The following is a 20,292-nucleotide window of genomic DNA, read 5'->3' as shown; positions in this document are numbered from 1 at the left end:
GGCCCAGGGTGTGATCCTTGGAGTCCCGGGATCGAGTCCCACATCAGGCTTCCTGTGTGGAGCCTGCTTCTCCCTCTGCCTGTGTCTCTGCCTCTCTCTCTCTCTCTCACTGTGTCTCTCCTGAATAAATAAAATCTTTTATATATATATATATTCAAAAATGTATATATATATATTATATATCAGCATGTATGTATGCACCCCTTTACAAATATATATATATCCCCTATATATATAATATGTATCCCCTAGCTCTGTCCACTGGGAGGGCCTAAAATCAGTGATATCCCAATAGCAATGAGTAAAACTAGTACCCAGATCTTGGCTTCTGAATCCTATTCTCCACTAAAAAAAAAAGTAGAGAAATGGCTGAATCCAGAGCTAGGGAGGAAAAAAATACAAGATAATCTTGGAACCCAAAAGGACTGAAAACATATGTCCATACAAAGGCTTATACACAAATGTTCATAGTAGCATTATACATAATTGCTAAAAAGTAAAAACCATCTGAATGTCCCTCAGTGAATTAATGAATAAACAAAATATGGTATATCCACACAATGGAACATCATAAAATGAACAAACAATTCATTGCTACTGCATGGATAAACCACAAAAATGATATGCTAAGTAAAAGAAAGATGCAAAAAGCCACAGATTTTATTATTCTATTTATATGGTTTGGCCAGAATAGGCAAATCTATAGAAATCAAAAGTAGATTAGTGATTTCCAGGGGCTGGGGGGAAAGAAGAAATGGGAAATAATTGCCACTAGGAACAGGATTACTTTTTGAAGTGATCAAATGTTCTAGAACTAGATAGTAGTGATGCACAACTTTGGGAATATAGTAAAAACCACTGAACTCTATATTTTTGAAAGAGTGAATATTATGGTCTGTGAATTATATATCAATTTTTTTAATTAAAAAAGAACAGATTAGCCTGGAACATCTTACACAAGAAAGCAAGGAAGTGTTTAAAGAATGACAAGAATTAAAAAAAAAAATAGAGGCCATTTGAAGTGAGACAGGTCTTACTAGCCAAGTTGAGGACAACTGAAAAATCAAATGAGAATAATGGACTTTAATAACCTATTGAAAAACCAGGAAACCAACAGTCCATATGGATATACACAGTATGATGTTTTAAAATATTTCTAAAAATTCTTTGATACCTCCTTTAAAAATGAAGCCTAATTCTCCCTTTCTTAGCTGTGGGCTCAATTAATGGCTTACCTGTAATGAACTGAATGAAGACCGTACACAACTTTGAAGGTTGGGTCATAAAAGACATATTGGCTTTAGCCTGGTCTCAGATCATTCTGAATACTGTGAGAACATTCAAGCTGCCCTATGGCCAGGTCCACATGGCTAGAAATGAGGCCTCCTGCTAGCAGCCACAAGGAACTGTGACCTCCAGCCAGAAGCCAAGTAAGTAAGCCTTTAAGGGAAATAGATCCTCCAGCCGAGACCCTCATGCCCCATTTGTCCAACTGACTAGAATCCTGGCTGATATCTTGACTGTAACTACATAAGAGATCTAGAGCTAGAACCATCTAGTGAAGCTGTCCCCAGATTCCTAACCCTCAGAAGCTATATTAAGTAATATTTGTTCTTTTAAGCCTCAAGTATAAGGGTAACACAGTTACCCACAGATAACACAAAGTGCCCTATACAAAATAATCACAAGAAGGAAAACAAATAGTTTATCAATTAAGAAGCTTGGAGAATATCACAAAGTAAACATCATCAGTAATGAAGCAAGTTATCTCCTTGCCAAAGACACAGAGCTTGAATCTAATTTGAGTAAATCACAAACAAATCTAAATTGAGGGATTTCCTGTAAAATAACTGTCCTGTAATACACAAGATGCTCAAGTGTATGAAGAAAGATTGAGGATCTATTCCAGAATGAGAGAGAGAGAAACTGCAGAGGCATGACAAGTAAGTACAATAGGTAATTCTGAACTAGATAGTGTTGTGACAACTGGTGACATCTGAATTAATGGTATTAATTTATCAATGTTAATTTCCCAATTTTGATGGCTGCATTAACAAGACTTGACCCAGCACAAAGGAGATAGATCCCTACATTCAACTGCATTTCTGCCACTCCGCTTCAAACACCTTTCCAGGTCTCAGTCCTTTGCTCTCAAGCTTATTACTCTTGGTATAAAAATATCACCTTCAATATAAGTGATAAACACTTATTCACATGAATAAACATACAATGTAAGTTCTCTACATACAAAACAAAGACTGTTGTCCTGAATGAAGGACACATCTGAGCGTCAGATATTAAATGCTCAGCACAGCACTATCTCTGTGTAAGCCTATCATGTTTCACTTCTAGTTTTCTCACCTTCTGAGCAACAGTGAAAAAACAACAAACTCACTCAACTTTTTTTTGAGATTTTATTTATTTAAGAGAGAGAGAGAGAGAGAGTGTGTCCTACCTAGAGTAGGGGGAGGGGCAGGAGAGAGAAAGAGAATCTCAAGCAGACTCCTTACTGAGCATGGTGCCAGATATCTGGCTCCACCTCACAACCTTGAGGTCATGACCTGAGCAGGAGGCTTGCCCGACTGAGCCATCCAGGTGCCCTTCACTTGTCCTACTTTAAAAACAAGAACATGTCATTCATAATCAGAAGAAAAGATACAAGCTAATAAAAAGTGTCAGTGGTAGGAATAATTAATTACCAGAAAAGCAAAGACAACTGATAATAAACTGAAAAGCATTTAGATTTGCACCCAGCAGTTCAAAAGAAAACATGTCTAGTAACCAAACTTTGTTAACTTATGCCAATTCTTTAATTTATTCCTAAGTATCAAAAGTATAAATGGTAGGGGTGCCTGAATAGCTCAGATAGTTAAAGGGACTGACTCTTGGTTTCAGCTCAGGTCATGATCTCAGGGTCATGAGACTGAGCCCCACGTGGGGCTCTGTGACATGCATGAAGCTTGCTTAGGATTCTCTCTTCCTCTCCCTTTGCCCCCTCCCACCTGCTTGTGTGCAGGTGCGCTCTCTCTCTCTCTCTAAAACAAGAGAGGGGGGGGCACCTGGGTGGCTCAGTCTGTTAAGCATTTGCCTTTGGATAGAGCCCCACATCTGGCTCCCTGCTCAGCAAGGAGTCTGCTTCTCCCTCTGCCCCTCCCCCAGCTCGTGCTCTCTCTCTCTCTCTCTCAAATAAATAAAATCTTTTTTAAAAAAGTAAAATAGTAAAAAAGAAAAAAAAAAGTAAAATAGTATGCATCCTTCTTAGTATATTTTTCCTGTGATATTATTCCTTTATTTGGGGGACACTCCCTCTTTTCATTCTAAGAATGCTACAATATTTAATTTTTAATTTTTATTTTTAAAAATTTTTTTACAATATCTAATTTTTAAAAGAAAACCAATTTTTAAATAAGATTTATAATTTACATACAGTAAAATTCACATTTAATAAAGATATAGAACACTTCCATCACTCCAAAGCTTCCCTTGTCCCCTTTGTAGTTGATTTCCCTCCCCCACTCCTAGGCAACCACTGATTTGATGCCTTTCCCTTTTCTAGAATATCATGTAAATGGAATCATTCAGTAAGTAGCTCTTTAATATCTGGCTCCTTTCAGTAAGCATGATGCTTCTGAGAGTCCCCTACACTGCAGACTGTATCAAGGTGCACTCTTTTTTTTTAATTGCTAAGTAGTATTCCACGTACATGCATAATCACAATTTGTTTATCCATTTACCAAGTTATGGACATTTGCATTGTTTCCAGTTTTAGGCTGGTATCAATAGAGCTGCTATAAATATTTGCATACAGGTCTTTGTGTGGATATGTGCTTTCATATTTATTGGGGTAAATTCCTAGAAGTGGGATTACAGAGCTGTGCTAGGGCCAAGTGTATAAAACCAATCAAGCATATAAAACTAACCACTCTCTGAAGCAGTCCATGCAGTTTAAAGGTCACACATCCACAAAAGTCTATACACACAAAAAAACCAAACCCGAGAAACCATTCTAAATCTTTTACATGACTCTCAATTACATGTATTACTATTTAAGAACTGCTCAGCAGGGGATCCCTGGGTGGCGCAGCGGTTTAGCGCCTGCCTTTGGCCCAGGGCGCGATCCTGGAGACCTGGGATCGAGTCCCACGTCGGGCTCCCGGTGCATGGAGCCTGCTTCTCCCTCTGCCTGTGTCTCTGCCTCTCTCTCTCTCTCTCTGTGTGACTATCATAAATAAATAAAAATATTAAAAAAAAAAAAGAACTGCTCAGCAACAGCAATGGTTTCTCAAGCTAGAGTACACAGCAGAACTGCCTAGGAGCTGGAACTTGAGCATCAATGATTTCTCTTCAGCTGGTCTGGGCAAAGCACAGGCACCAGTACTTTTTCCTTTTATAAGTGCTAGATTCTCTTTCCCTTTTTTAAATTTTGCATCATGAAAAGTCTCAAACATACAGAAAAATAAAGACAGTAGTGTAAGAACCCTCATTTATATGTCTAGAGTTAACAATATCTTACCATTTTTACTTTATTAGTTTTTTTTTCTTATTGAAGTATTTTTAGAGTCTCAGGCTCTACTGACTGAGCTAGCAAGGCACTTCTCATCGAAGTATTTTAAAATAAAATACAAACTGCATGGCATTTCATCTCAAAATACTTAAAAATGCATCTCTAAAAAGTAAGTCCATTTTCTTACATCATTACAATACCATTCTCACACCAAACCAAACAAAAAATAATTTGTTTCTACCATGTAATACCCAATCTATATCCAGATTTCCCTATCAAAGCTCATAATATACAGTCAGGGATGAACCACTGATTTATAATATGTGAAATATAATGCGTATTTTCTTCCAGTGTTTTGTTTTGTTTTTTTTTACCTATCTTCCTTCCAGTTTTTTCCATATGTAAGAAAATATTCATTTTCTAAAGAAATTCAAAACAATATCACAAAGTAAAAGAGAAAAGGGAGTTAATAAAATTTACCTGAAAAGATCCACCTCATGAACAGTAGGTAAAATAACAGATATATGTGTGTCTGCCTGAGATAAAAAAGAAAGAGTAAAAAAGATGTCACTAAAATTGACAGTAATTGATTCTGAAAAGATCTATCTTGTGATCAATAAGCCATGTTGCCCTATCTTTTGATTCCCTTCCTCCAGGAACAGCTACAAAGAAAAGGGGTCTTAGCAATCTCCCCTAACACAGTAGAAGATCAAAGATGAAAGATTCCTTGGATAAAGTACTAATCCAATAATCAGATGTCAGATTAATTCACAACTGCATGAAATACTATCGTAACACTAGTTGATACATATAACAGGCAAAATTAGTTTTCCCACTGTTTTCCATTTTAATTCGCTTCAAACAATGGGAGTGCTAATACACCAGCTAAAACATTTCAAATAAAAACTTCAGCCCCACCCATGAACAGATGTAGCTTTGGGGGAAATGAAAGACAATCATAACTACGGAATCCTTTGACTGAGTTTCCTACAAACAAGTCTGTTGACTACTCTTCTAAGAGGGTTTTTGTATTTTCCCCTAGACCTCACTGTAACAGTATATATTCTGAGTTCTCTAGTATCTACCAGATAACAAGAAAAACAATCTGAGAAACATTAGAAAGTTTATTATCAATTCATTACAAAATTATTTAATGGAGTATTTCAGTAATATTCAGAAATATATCATAAACTCAAGAAACTCTGCATTTGCTAGTTTAAGAATTCGGTTAAGGAGACTATATATGCTAGATTACTCTGCTACAGTACCACACTACCTGCTGAGTTAACTGCGCTATTTGAGTTGTCCCAGGCTTGTCATGACATGTGGGAATCCGTACCTTAAAGAGAAAGAGAAGAAATTAACTTTGGATATAAAAGAGAAGAATGTCCTTTATATAATTTGTGAGTCCCATTACAATGAGGGATCATAAACTCTCTTAACCACTAAAAAAGTACACTCAGCAATGCCTAAAAAGCCATAAAAACAAAGTATTTATATCAGACTTAAAAACTACAGTCCTATTTATCTTTAGTCACAGCAGAAAGTTAAGTGAACTGAGATCTCCATATTCCCAGACACATGGAAATCACTAACTCGCTGAGAAGCAAATGTGCTGAAAAACAGAAAAAGGGCATCAGCTTCATACTGCTTCTTGTTTATTGTTCCAATCTTTGCTTCATTAATATACACACACCCAAACACACCCTCTCAAGCTTGCCCAACTATGGGATAAATCTAACAGGAAATCATGAGAACTCTCAACCTAGAGCTATGAGTACTACTTTTGATGATCTCCCAGGGAAAAAACAGAACACATCCTACAGAAGTGAGTACATCTAAAAACAGAGCATTGCCAAAAATAAGTCCAACTTGAAAATGAATTGCAAGAGCACTTAGAGAACATTCATACAAAGCCTAGAGCAAAATGTAAATTCATTGGGAAAAAAAGGAAAAAAGAAAAAGAAAGCAAAAGTGAATAGTGCACAATACCCTGGGATAGACATGTCTGGTCTAACACTATACATCAAGAAGATCATTTAAAACTAAGAACCACGGCTTTCCTAATTTATTTTCATTTTTACTAATTTATACTCAATTCGACAAGTATTCTGCAATGCCACCCATCTCTGGAGGGCCATGGAGTTGCAGAAGTCTAGAAGGTGACTTTTTTTTTTTTTTTTTTAAAGATTGTATTTATTTATTCATGAGAGACCAGAGGGAGAGGCAGACACATAGGCAGAGGGAGAAGCAGGCTCCCCGCAGGGAGCCTGATGCGGGACTCAATCCCAGGACAACCTGAGCCAAAGACAGGTGTTCAACCACTGAGCCACCCAGGTACCCCTAGAAGGTGGCATGGTGGCATTTACATTCACATGTATTATATAAGAATGATACCTCCATGTAAACTCTACAGGATGAAATGGGACAGATGGCCCCTGGAGTTATGTGACTAATGACTCTGCAACAGAATGGACTATGGTATCACTTTACTCCTCACATACAAATGAAAGCAGTAATAGTACTGAACATCATTAGGAAGTTAAAAAGCAAAACTCATCTATAAACTTCCTAGAGTTCCTCAGAAAAAGAGACAAATGAAATAAAAGGTATTACCTTCATTACAACCCCCATAATAGGCAGATGTAATGTCTTCCCTGGCACTGGGGCAGGCCATCGATCAACATCATTACAAGCTGAAAAATAAAACATTTCCTTATTATAAGTTCAAATATTAAAATATGAAAAATGGAACATTAGAAATTAGAACTCCACTTTCCATAGAACTCCACTTTCCACTTCCTTCCTTGGAAGGTGGAGGATAAAAGGTAAAAGAAAAAAAAAAAGGTAAAAGAAAAGTAGTGAAAATATCTTACATATACCAGAAATATACCTGTGTTCTAGGATATGAATTGGTTTATAAATTTTTTAAAAGCAAAAAAAAAACAATAGGTTTAAAAAAGAGAGTTTTCCTATTCTCTAACAAAATTAACTACAAAAGCATACCACCTGATAGAGGTCTCTGTATTGAGGAACATAAAGATTTCCGTTTAAACAGTATTCTGAGAAGCAAAACTGTCAACTCCATATTTATTATTATCCTAATAAATAGGCATCATCTCTGTTGCAAAAGGAGACAATAACAGATATGGTCTTGGGTGTTGTTAGGTAAAGGTGCAGAATAGTTTTGTACATCTCTCTCTTCTACCATATAGCCCTTAAAATTCTTAACTAATTTTTTTAGAAAGCCAACTTTATAATTATCAGCCATTTCTAGCAAAATTCTTAAAACTCCTTCATAAAGGTATCTAACTCATACAATGTTTAACTTACCTGCTTCCAAATAAGGTTCACTCTTTTCAAAATACTCTGGTGCTATTTGTTTGAGCACAGTATGAAAAAAATGAATATAAGGTAGTTTGCTGATCAAAACCAAGGACTGGAGAGAAAAAAGAAACATAGTTGTTTTTTTTTTTAATTTTCCTAATGATTGTAATTTAAACTTGTCATTTCTTACATACTCAATTACTAGCAAGCTAAAATCAGCAAAAAGTGTGGATTTTGAAATAAAGCTTTTGCAGTGGATGGTTAAAAGAAAAACTACATAAAACTATAGTCGCAGAATGTAAAAAGTTTAACCTAGTACCAAACCTTAAGAGCATAAGGACACATTCACAGATTCTCCTGCTCTTCAGGAAAAAGAATTTCCTAACAGACAAATGTCATGGATAATTTCCAAAGCCTCACTACTATTTTCATTAGCAAAGCAGTATTAAGAATTAGCTAGATGAACTCTTCCTAATACTGAAAGAGCAAACTGTTATGCTTTTTCAAACTAAGACCTATGATTGTTCTATTTTAGTTTTCAACAGTTACAGCCATATACTTAGAAATTGAGACTTGGGGTGCCCAGGTGGCTCAGTGGGTTAAGCACCGACTCCTGATTTCAGCTCAGATTGTGATCTCAGGGTCCTGGGATCAAGCCCACATCAGGGTCTGTGCTCAGCATGGAGTCTGCTTGTCTTTCTCCCTCTGCTTCTCCGCCACAGTGTGCTTTCTCTCTCAAATAAATAAATAAGTAAAATCTTAAAAAAAATTGTGACTCTATAGTTGGATCATTTCAGACATGAATTATGCCATTCTTTTAAATCTATTTTTCTTGAAAACTCCTTTTTACTTTTCCATCCAATATCAAGTAGTAGTCAATGCACATTCTAGTTACAAAAGGTAAAAGTGTGTCCCAGTTAGCTGGGATTAAATCAGAACCAATTTTTTATTTTTTAAACTGGTGGTTGGAAATTTTTTTAAGGTTTGTTTGTTTGTTTGTTTGTTTATTTATTTATTTATTTATTTATTTATTTATTTATTTATTTATTTATTTATGTAATCTCTATACGAAACATGGGCTTAAACTAATAACCCCAAGATCAGGAGTCGCATACTCTTCTGACTGAGCCAGCCAGGTGCACCCAACTTTTTTTAAGAAAATAAAATAATTGTACATTTAGAGTGGAAATAGTAATGACTAAGATGTTGCTGAGGTGTATTTACTGACTCTCAGCAGTTTATTTTTTATTTTTATTTTTAAAAGATTTTATTTATTTATTCATGAGAGACACAGGCAGAGGGAGAAGCAGGCTCCATGCAAGAAGCCCGATGTGGGACTTGATCCTGGGACCCTGGGATCACGCCCGGAGCCAAAGGCAGATGCTCAACCACTGAGCCACCCAGGCATCCCAACTCTTAGCAGTTTAAAAAAGATACTGCACGTTGTTATTAGCTGTAACAATACTACAATCATCTGTTTATTCTTTCTCTCATTCCAAAATGTGAGAAAAAAATTTTTTTAAGATTTATTTATTTATGGGATCCTTGGGTGGCGCAGTGGTTTGGCGCCTGCCTTTGGCCCAGGGCGCGATCCTGGAGACCCGGGATCGAATCCCACGTCGGGCTCCCGGTGCATGGAGCCTGCCTCTCCCTCTCTCTCTCTCTCTCTGTGACTATCATAAATAAATAAATAAAAATTAAAAAAAAAAAGATTTATTTATTTATGATAGACATAGAGAGAGAGAGAGAGGCAGAGACACAGGAGGAGGGAGAAGCAGGCTCCATGCTGGGATCCTGACACGGGACTCAATCCCAGGACCCCAGGATCACGCCCTGGGCCAAAGGTAGGCGCTAAACTGCTGAGCCACCCAGGGATCCCCCCAAAATGTGAAAATTAAGCAGATTCTTTTGGCTTTTGACAGTTTCATATAGTATCCATAATTTACCATCAGGAATTTAGCACAGAGATAGCAGAAAAGCAAAATTCAATACTATTTTAAAATCTAGGGACAGGTGTCTATAATTTAAAAAAAAAGTAAGTTGTAATATGTTTAAAGATAAAATATCAAAGACTTTAAAGACCATTCATCCTCACAGTTTCCATTTTTCTAGCCGTAATATAAAAATATTTTTCCTTAGTATATACAAAATTTACCTTCTGGAAGTAGCCTCTTTTTAGACTTTTATCTCGAACTTGTCGGAAATACACATATCCATAAAAATAAGCAGGATCCTTCTATGAAAGAAATGACAAAAAAATACATATTGCTATCCTTTAATATTAACATAACACTGCTTTATAAACCTGAACTGAAATATGATTTATACACAAAGAGCTAGTTACTCAGCTTATTCATACCAGTTAGTAGAAGTCAGGACACAATCAAATTCTATGTTTTCCCCAATGCTATATATATATTTTTAAATTGTACCTATAATTGAGTTAGGGGTCAGTCTTAATAAAATGAAGTATCCTAATGTAAAATTTCAAAAGATAGAGAAAAGGAGTTAAATTGCCAATCTGAATCTTACAAAGCCAGTTCTATTTTTACCTAATAAAAATGAAACACTAAAATGTTTATCAAAAATAATTTGAAAGTAACTCTTACTTATTAATTAGTTATTAATTAACTTGAGGTTATTAATTCTATAATCTAAAGAGGGATAAAAACAAAGCTCAAAGCGGGTTCTATGTAGAAAGTACAAAGTGTCACAAGGAGGCCAAGAGGAAAGAGATTACCTCTATCTGGGGATCAGTAAAGATTTCATGGAGGAAGCTATTTTCAAATTGGGTATTGAAAGATGGATATGATTTAAACAGAGACAAAGACAGTTCAGATTTGAGCAAAAATATGCAGACAGAAAAATACAAGCTACCTCAGGAAAAAAGCACATAATTCAGTTTGGCTAAAATATGCCACATGTATATAAAAGGAGATAAAGTTAAAAACTGGAAAGGTAAAGGTCTTATTTTGGAAGGCCCAAAAAGTAAAGATAAGGAAATAGTTAACTATCATTAGCTCTTTACTCATTAAGCAATAAATAGTCACTTTATATTTTTATGTAATACGCATGTATACTTTAGTTAGCAGCACTGTGTAATATATATTACATTGAAAAAAAAAACATAAAAGATGGGATGTCTTTGGGCAAATTTCTTATCCTCAACAGCCATCAATTTCCTCATTTGCAAAAGAAACTCTCTCAGAACACTGTAAGGAGGATCAATAACACGCACTTATTAATACAGTGCCTAGAACATAACAAGCTTCAATAATTAGTAGCTATTATTAACAGTTGAAAGAATATGTTAATAGCAATATCAAAAGATCATGGAAAGGAGTAGATGGCTATGAGTCGAAGATATTGTCTTTGCTAACTGGGAAAGAGTTCCTGTCATTAGTGCAACCCAGGCAGGTGAACTATTAATGCTGATTTCAGGCAAATAATGTCATATTGGACGTGCTGATAGGACATCCAGATGGAAATGTTCCTCACAAGTTAAGGGATGGAAATGTGGAATACCAAACAGAAAGTTACACTCTGAAATCACCTAAATTATTAAAATTGTCTTTAATAAATAATAACTGTAAAAAAAGCTTATTAAAAAAATAAAAAAGAGACAACTACAATTCTATTGTAAAGTAGGGAATCTTCAACTCTGAGTGACATTTATTGGTATAGTACCACCCTAACTCCAGATCTAAACAAAGAGTTAACACAAATGGAAGAAAATTACCTCAACATTGTAATCAATTTCTATAGATCATAACCGTACTATGTGTTTTAAGAACTGTAACTTTATAAAGTCTCTTACTGTCACACATGCTGAATCCTTATGAAATAGACTCACGAAATTTAGCAGTAAAATACAGTAATAACACAAAAGCAAAATCCTTCTGAATGCCATAAGAGGTAGCTGAGTTCTAAAGTTTTCTCTCACATGGACATTTTTCTATTACTACTTTTCCAACCTTTAAGTAAACTGGTAAATCTTTGTCATAATGATCCAGGAGACAATGCAGTGACACCCTTCTCCCAGAAGATTGTCGAAACCTAAAACAAAACTGGGTATCTCCAAGACAACCTAATGAAAACAAAAATGAAAGTAATTAAGAATAGCATAGTATAACATTTCTTCATCCAGATTCACCAAATGTTAGAGCTAAAAAAGTCTTGTTAACTATTTAAACTCATTCTATTCTGTTTTAGCATAGAAACAGGAGATCCTGAAAGTTCAAGTGACTTGTCCAAAGCCATCTTTGCTGGTTAGAGGCAAAGCCACCAGCAAAACACACATCTTAACTCTAGGTCTCTTTACTATTTTTTCCTTTCCATTTTTCCCATGTAATTAAAAAAATTTTAAACTGTTTGTATGTAATGTTGACTCACAAACATAATAATAAGAAAAAGAAGCCAAATACAAAAGAACATATCCTGTTTAAATCGATTATGTAGTGTTGTTTTCTTTTTTTTTTTTTCCTTTTAAGGTAGGCAAAACTAAACTATATTGTTTAGAGATGCATAGTTGGGTGATAAAAGTATAAAGAAAGGCAAGACAATCACTCTAAGAATCAGGATTGTGGTTGCACTTGGAGGAGGATGGAAAACAGTGCTTAGGAGGGGACAGGAGGGGGCTTGTAAGGCACTGGCAATATTCTATTTCTAGACCTTGTATATGTTTTATATTGTACAATGAGAAGGTTTTTTAAGAAGACATAATACAGGAGACTCAGGAAGAGCCCAAGTAATAGATTCACTATTTTTCTAATTTTAACTTGAAAAGTTTTTGACTAATGTTTTTAAACATCAATCATTTCTAGTAAACCTCTTAAGACATGTAAACTTCACCTAAACTGGCCATAATTACGAAAAACCATTTTTACTTTAAGTGTGCACCATGGAAACAAAACTTAGACTATGATTCTTTCCTAAAGATTGCTCTACTGTGCCTGGATTTCCTTACATAACAATAAAAGCTATTTTGGGAAAAAATTAAATCCACTTCAAAGTTGGCCCAGGAATCCCAACATGCATTTTATAAACATATAAGTGAAACAAATTGGCTGGATAATCACAACTGAGACTAGTACTCTCAAATACATATAAAACTCACAGCCTATTGCTGTCTAGATTAATGTTCATCTTCTAAAGGGTAGCCTGGGTGGCTCAGCGGTTTAGCACCGCCTTCGGCCCAGGGCGTGATCCTGGGGACCCGGGATCGAGTCCCGTGTCAGGCTCCCTGCATGGAGCCTGCTTCTCCCTCTGCCTGTGTCTCTGCCTCTCTCTCTCTCCTGTTTCTCATGAGTAAATAAAATCTTAAAAAAAAAAAAAAAAAAAAATCATCTTCTAAGATGACAAGGTGTCTGTTTGCTTGTTTTTTTTTTTTTTTTAATTTATTTATTCATGATAGTCACACGGAGAGAGAGAGAGAGAGAGGGGCAGAGACACAGGCAGAAGGAGAAGCAGGCTCCAAGCACCGGGAGCCCGATGTGGGATTCGATCCCGGGTCTCCAGGATCGCGCCCTGGGCCAAAGGCAGGCGCCAAACCGCTGCGCCACCCAGGGATCCCAAGGTGTCTGTTTTTAAGACCTTTTGTCCATGTTACTTCTAAACATCAACCATACTTTAAATAAAACAAACCCTACTTCATCTGATGTGCAACTCGTAAGAAAGGCATTATAAAACATCTGTACACCACTCAAGTGCCTAAAATATTGAACAAATTCTGATTTACATGGATTTACACTTGAGTCTAACTTCTAATAAGAAAGGGACATAGGAAGACACTGACTACAAAACTAAAAATAAAAAAGGCTATTCAAACACCATGGAATTAGCTTCTTAGCCTTGAAGATCATGCAGAGAGGTAAAAAAGAGAGCCATGAAACCCAGCTGTGATCTTAAAGAGAAGGGTGTGCAGTGGAATACACCTGTGACTCCAATCACATAACGTCAGTTCATTTTGTAATGCCTATAGCCTATAACTCAGATTGCCCTGAGTCCTGAAAGTCCAATCCAACACTCACTACACTCAGAACTGCATGGGTAGACTTTGTAAGGAAATGACGGAAGATCCTATAGGACTTCTCTGTCATTATTTCAATAATAGGCAAACATATTAAGAGATTCCAATAATTCCAAGTTAGAATAAAACTCCTGCTGGGATTTCTCAAAGGCTTTTTTTTTTTTTTAAAAAAAAACCAAGATACCACTTCTTTTTTACATAATTCCTGAAAGCTGAGTTGCAAATGTACAGCAAAGAACCCTGGAAGCATTTATAAGGAAAGGAGAAAATACTTTCAAAAATTAAAATGTCAAATCTCCCCTTTTAGATTAACTAAACTAAGTTAACAGGATATTAGAAATAACGACAAAAAAAGGGAAAGGGAGTGCCTTTGCTTCATAGGGTTCTAGCTGTGTGTGGTCTAAGATGTGGAATGTTCTGGTCACTAGAAGCCTGAAAAGCTGTTTTGAAAGCGAAACATAAGAGGTAACCTGAAAGATTTGAACAATTAGGACCACACAAAGGGCAAGTTTGAAAAAGGCCAGCAAAACCAAGCTTAAAATAATAATAGTTTGCACCACTTATGTGGTGTTTTCAATACGTCACACACTATTCCACATGCTTTACTTATATTAACAGACACAAACTATTACAAGTAATTGATGGCCGTGCTTCATAACTAGATTCACCCTGTGTGTGGGTTTTTTTTTTTTTTTAACTTACCGCTTTCACAGAGTTCTTGGGTAAGCTTCCAAATCTTGAACTAAAAGTAAGCTACTTTCTATAAATCCCTAGACATACCAATGTTGCCGGTTTTCGATCTCTTCACTACTTCAACAGTTTATTGCTCCTTGATGTTTTACCTTATTACAACCTAACACTTATTTTAAAAGTTGAGCCAACTAAAATAAAAAAGACATGACTGGCATCATAAAACTAAGAATCACATCACTGACTTGTTAGGCTGAAACGGAGTTTGCATTCTAATACTCTATTTCAATCCACTTTTGCATATTAATAGTATGATCATATTCTTAGTATAAAATTCAACAAAAATGCCACATGAAAAATAGTTACCTGAATTTGAATCTGGAAAAGACAAATAGCAAATATTGGTTTTCTGAAAAAGAAAACAAAAGCTATATATGCTGACACACACACACCAATAAAAACAAAGAGAAATAGAATAGCAGACTATATGGAGCAATATTTTTACTTACTTCTTTATCAGTAAGTTTGGAATGTTGAGGATAAATTACCTGGAAGAAAAAGAATTAAATCTCGTTAGACAAATATACTGAGTATGTATTATAAATATTAGCAGTACTTCTAATACTAGTTGGCTATGGTCAAATAGTTTTAAGAAATTGTTGACAAACTTCAATAATGACACATGGGAGAAGCTGGAAGAACTAAGTAGGATTTACATTAGGAAAAAAAAAAATTCACAAAGTTACCTCTAAAAGATTGGTGAAATCTTGGTTTATCAAGAATAATTTACCAGCTGATTTACTAAGGACTCAAAGCTTATTGAGTTTTCTTTGGAGCACTAAAATCTAAAAAGAATTTGATCCATCAGCTGGCAGCTACTTCAAGAAATAATGAATTTTTCAATCAATTCTAAGAAGTAATTCAAATCACCAGTTACTTATTGAAAGAAAAACTGGAAGGAGAAAATAATTATCCATAGTTTAAGAAATCTCAAAGGCCACCTCCCACCATAAAATCTATCCTAATTTCCTCCAACCCCTTTAAATAATCATTGCATTTTCTTAGGACAGGTCAGCTTAGTGCCTATAGTGATCAAGAGCACCTTCTGAGGGAAACTCCTTCCCCACAATCCCTGCAAAGGAAGCAAGTATAGGCCAGAACAGCTCCTGTCAAAACAAGCACTAGCAAACACCAGACCCAAAGGCAGCAAGACTCAACAGGCCAGTCAACCAACTACTGAAATGTGGCTAGGTGTGAAAATTCTGACAACGCTCACGTGGACCAATCCAGACTCTCTGGGGAATATAAAGAAGAAATGAGGTTAAAAGCAGCAGGTTAGCTAGTGGCTAATAACAAAGAGTAGCTAAATTATGTTAATGTTGGGTTGCTAATGTGGGGATCCATGACTTCTCACTTCTGGAAGAATTCATGAGTTCTTCCATTCCCTCAGCTGCCCAAGAGCCTAATAATTTTCCATTTCCAGATATAATATACAGTAATATCACATTATAAACTGTATTAAAGTAGTTTCACACATTTATTTCACTTATTTAGCCCTCACAATAATAGACAAGGCCAGGAGTGATATCCTCATTGTATATATAAGAAAACTACGGTAAGAAAAAAAGATGGGGAGAAATAATAATGAGTACCTTCTGGAATTTTTAACTTTCACAATAATTCTGTCAATTCTCCTTGTATTTACAGAAGAGGGGACAAGTTCATAGTACTTAAATAACTCTCCTAAAGTTTCCTTGTTTAGTAAGTGCCAGAGGCAGGGCTTGAACCAAGGCCTGATTCCAAAGTACACAAGCCACCATTCTCATTCCATCCTTAGCAGCGATCATTACTGTACAATCACAGCCCTCTTTCCCCACTAGCTAGCTAGGATGTGGCATATAATTCTTCTCAATATAGAGCTACAGGAAGGGTCTAGAGAGCTGATACATTACATGAAAACCACCTACCATACCTGGAATAGAGAATGACACCAAAGTCAATATTCCTTCTACTTACTCTGTTTTGTACCATGTTCTGACCAATCTAAAGTAACCTGTCTCCACAATTCATGAAGGCAAGAATCTGGTCTGTTTTGTTCATCACTCCATCTTAACACCTAGAGCATTCTCTGCTGCACAGTAAACACTAAAAATATTTCTTCAATAAATGGATATACCCTCAAATTAGTTCAACAACTCAGTATTTAATAATACGTAATTCTTCTTTATGTGTACATAGATTTCCCTTGCTTTACCTTGAGACCATTTTACCTTGTTATCTTTAAAAATGGCAAATTATAACCTATTTAGCTCTATTTTAAGAAAATCTCATTACATATAAGTTATCCCGGAGTTATCATATTGGTAAAATTTAGTGGCCTGTAACAGCTTTATATTAGACTCTGAGTTTTATGTGAGTGCCCTTCAGATTTTTCTTTCCTGCAATTAAAATATAAACTTAAAAGCAAATTTACAAAATTTCCTTTTTTTATTACATAAAGACATCACAGTGGTTTGTTCAGACTTTGGTTTCCTATGGTTTAAAATACCAGAATGACAATATAGAAAAAAATGTTATGTTTTACCCATATATATATGAGTATCTTATATATAATGTGTGTATATATCTGTATGTATATTTAAAGGACTTATGCATGCTATATATATTTAAGCTAAAAAGATGTAAGAACTACATAACCTATCAAGTCTGCCTTTTAAAAACTCTGTGTTAGACTGTCAAACAGTATTCTAGAATTTCATTTTAATGTATTCTGTTAAGATTATCCAGTGTTTTATTTTGAAATAGATATGATATTCAAAAGGAAATAATGTATTTTTATATGATATAGGAATGCACATGTCCACAGTGTACTTAAGATCAAAAAATAGAAAAAAAAACATACTTAGCTTTAAAACTTCAATTAAACTCCCTACGTAAAAACAAAAAGTAACCACTGCCAAGTATCTATCTCAAACTGCACCAACTGCCAGTTACTAGATTATCTATGTACATACTTTATCTTGTTTAAAAAAAAAAAAGTATAAATATAAGTCTGGGCAATCAGTGTTAGTTTAGTTGGTTAGCTCCTGATAACTATACAGGCATTAATCAACTGTGGATTGGCCCCAGTACCTGGAGACGCCTCTCGCTTGAAGTTTCCTCTCTCCACAGCTCAAGTCCAGGCATCTCTGTCCCCCAGGCCACTGGCATTCCTGGGAGGCATCAAAGGGGGACAGAGAGCATCAGCTAATGTCACCCTGGTTCTGTTACCTATGTTAAGATCTTCCATGTTATATGAAACAAGGGAGAGGTGGCCAGGTAATCAGCCAAGAAAAAAGTAAGGTTTATTTGATAGCATTATTAAGGCCTAAAAATAATGACATAGAATAAATATTTCACATCATGATGTAATAGGAAAAAAGTACCACAGGAAAAAATATTAATATAGATACTGAAAAGTAGTATTTTGAAAATGTTTTAAATCAGGTTATTCTCTTCAAAGGTATGTCTGTCTGCCACTTACCCCTGCATACCCTAACATTCCCAACTCTATGTGGAGTAATTATGGTCCCAGATAAAAAAAAAATGAGGAACACCAGTTAACTTACTGCTAATACCACTTGGACATGGGAAAAATTCATGCCTGCCATGCATCCCAGTTATCTGTGAATGGATGCCTACCAGCTGCCATGTCACTCAGTGTCTGTTTCCATTACACTCTACCCAGCATCTCAGGCCTAGCAGAATCTACATCCTAGGCCTGCTTTAATCTCGTATATAAACATTAACTCACATATAAACATAATCAAAACCTTAAAAAGAGGATAAATTCCAAACCTATTAACCCTAGCTGGCTCTCAGTTTGTAGAGTATCTAACTCTTGATTTTGTGGTTTTAAGTCTGAGCCCCACCACTGGGTACAGAAATTACTTAAAAACAGAAGCTTATTTAGTTATTTTTAATTTTTTTTTAAGTGGGCTCCACACCAAGCATGGAACCCAATGTGGGACTTAAACTCACAAACCTGAGATCAAGAGTTGGATGTTTAACCAAATGAGCCACTCAGGTGCCCCCAAAATAAAATATAAAAAGAAAATTATGTCTTTAATGATTAGACTATAACATTCATTCCAAACTGAAAATGGAAACTGTTTACAAGCAAAAAAAAAAAAAAAAAAAAAGTCTACATTTTTCAACTGGTTATGTGCCACATAATTTTAACAAACTGGCTGGAAAATATTTTAAGATAGATTATAAACAATATAATATTTTTTGTTTTTAAATATTTTATTTATTCATGAGAGACTCAGAGAGAGGGGCAGAGACACAGGCAGAGGGAGAACCAGGCTCCTGTTCCAGTAGGGAGCCCGATGCAGGACTTGATTGCCAGAACCCGGGGATCACGCCCTGAACCGAAAGCAGATGCTCAACCACTGAGCCACCCAGGCGTCCCAATATCTCATTTTCTAAGAGAGTAGTGAGAGAGAACATGAATAGCAGAGGGAGAAGGAGAAGCAGACCTCCTCCTGAGCAGAGAGTCAGATATGGGGCTCCATCCCAGAATAGTGGGATCATGACCCAAGTCAAAGGCAGATGCTTAACCAACTGAGCCACCCAGGCACACCTATAATACCCCTTTTAAAAGGCTTTTTAATATGATAAATAAAGCAATGACACCCCAGTAGCAGTGAGTACAGCTAATACTGAGATGCTGACTGATAAGTACCATTCTGCAATAAAAAGAATCAGGGCTTCTTAGGGAGGTAGTGACTACAGGGTGGGACAGGAAAAATACAAGATGAGCCTGGAGCATCTTGTAGTGCCAGAAAGAAAGTGTTCAAAAAAAGGAAGGGGGAGGGCAGCCCAGGTGGCTCAGCGGTTTAGCGCCGCCTTCAGCCCAGGGCCTGATCCTGGAGATCTGGGATCAAATCCCACATCGAGCTCCCTGCATGGAGCCTGCTCCTCCCTCTGCCTGTGTCTCTGCCTCTCTCTGTCTCTGTGTCTCTCATGAATGAATGAATGAATAAATAAATAAAGCTTAAAAAAAAAAAAAAAAAAGGAAGGGGGCATGATTAAAGAACACAGAAGCCAACCTAAAAAGGTATCTATGCTCAAAGCTGGTTAAGATAGTATCCTTGAATCCATAAGGATATAGGTAGATGGACAGATGGATGAGAAAGAGAGACAACTCTTCCTCATAAAAGAATTCCAACTAATAAATATAGAAGGAATAAAGAAAAAAAATCACTACGAGAACACCAGAATAATAATTACTGTAGGTAAGATCCACTTACGGATGTTGAATTAGCAGGCAAAGTTTAGAAAACAAGATCCTGCACAGTTTCAATATCTAACAAAATAAACACTTATTAATTACAAGAAAAATAGTAACTTTATAGTGGATAAACATGGCAGACATCATCTCAATCAAGTGATCAAGGTTAAAATCACCAATAATGTGACATTTTAACATCCTATACTCCCTGATGATGGCCTGAAAAGGGCACATCATACCTGGGGTATTCTTCCCAGTAATTCATAACCTCAGACTAATCATGACAAAATACCAGAAAAACCAAAACTGAAAGACGTACTACAAAATATATGAACAGTATTCTTCCAAAATATCAAGATCATGAAAGACAAGAAAAGGTTGAAGAGCTCCATGGATAGAAGAGAACTATAGAGATATGATACCTACATGAAATGTAGGAAACTGGACTGGATCTTGAAACAGATAAAG

General features: G+C 35.9%; 1 protein-coding gene across 8 annotated transcripts in view; it reads right to left on the bottom strand.

Annotated features, from left to right (window-relative positions):
• The window catches only part of DENND6A (DENN domain containing 6A), an 87,695-nt gene that overhangs the window by 17,682 nt on the left and 49,721 nt on the right, over nt 1-20,292 (bottom strand). For 4 of the 8 annotated variants that reach the window (XM_077858414.1, XM_077858415.1, XM_077858416.1 and 1 more), the window contains exons 2-10: nt 17,682-17,761; nt 15,059-15,097; nt 14,916-14,958; nt 11,806-11,918; nt 9,987-10,067; nt 7,838-7,943; nt 7,121-7,200; nt 5,781-5,843; nt 4,985-5,040 (exon numbers count right to left, since the gene is read on the bottom strand). In XM_077858414.1, coding sequence (XP_077714540.1) covers nt 4,985-5,040; nt 5,781-5,843; nt 7,121-7,200; nt 7,838-7,943; nt 9,987-10,067; nt 11,806-11,918; nt 14,916-14,958; nt 15,059-15,097; nt 17,682-17,759 — 659 coding nt within the window. In that variant the 5' untranslated portion in view covers nt 17,760-17,761. The remainder of the gene's footprint in view (nt 1-4,984; nt 5,041-5,780; nt 5,844-7,120; nt 7,201-7,837; nt 7,944-9,986; nt 10,068-11,805; nt 11,919-14,915; nt 14,959-15,058; nt 15,098-17,681; nt 17,762-20,292) is intronic. The other 4 variants (XM_077858417.1, XM_077858411.1, XM_077858412.1 and 1 more) reach the window with 3 other exon arrangements.

Source organism: Canis aureus, chromosome 19, assembly GCF_053574225.1.
Source record: "Canis aureus isolate CA01 chromosome 19, VMU_Caureus_v.1.0, whole genome shotgun sequence".
Lineage (NCBI taxonomy): Eukaryota > Metazoa > Chordata > Mammalia > Carnivora > Canidae > Canis > Canis aureus.
This window is presented reverse-complemented; position numbering and strand designations above follow the sequence as displayed.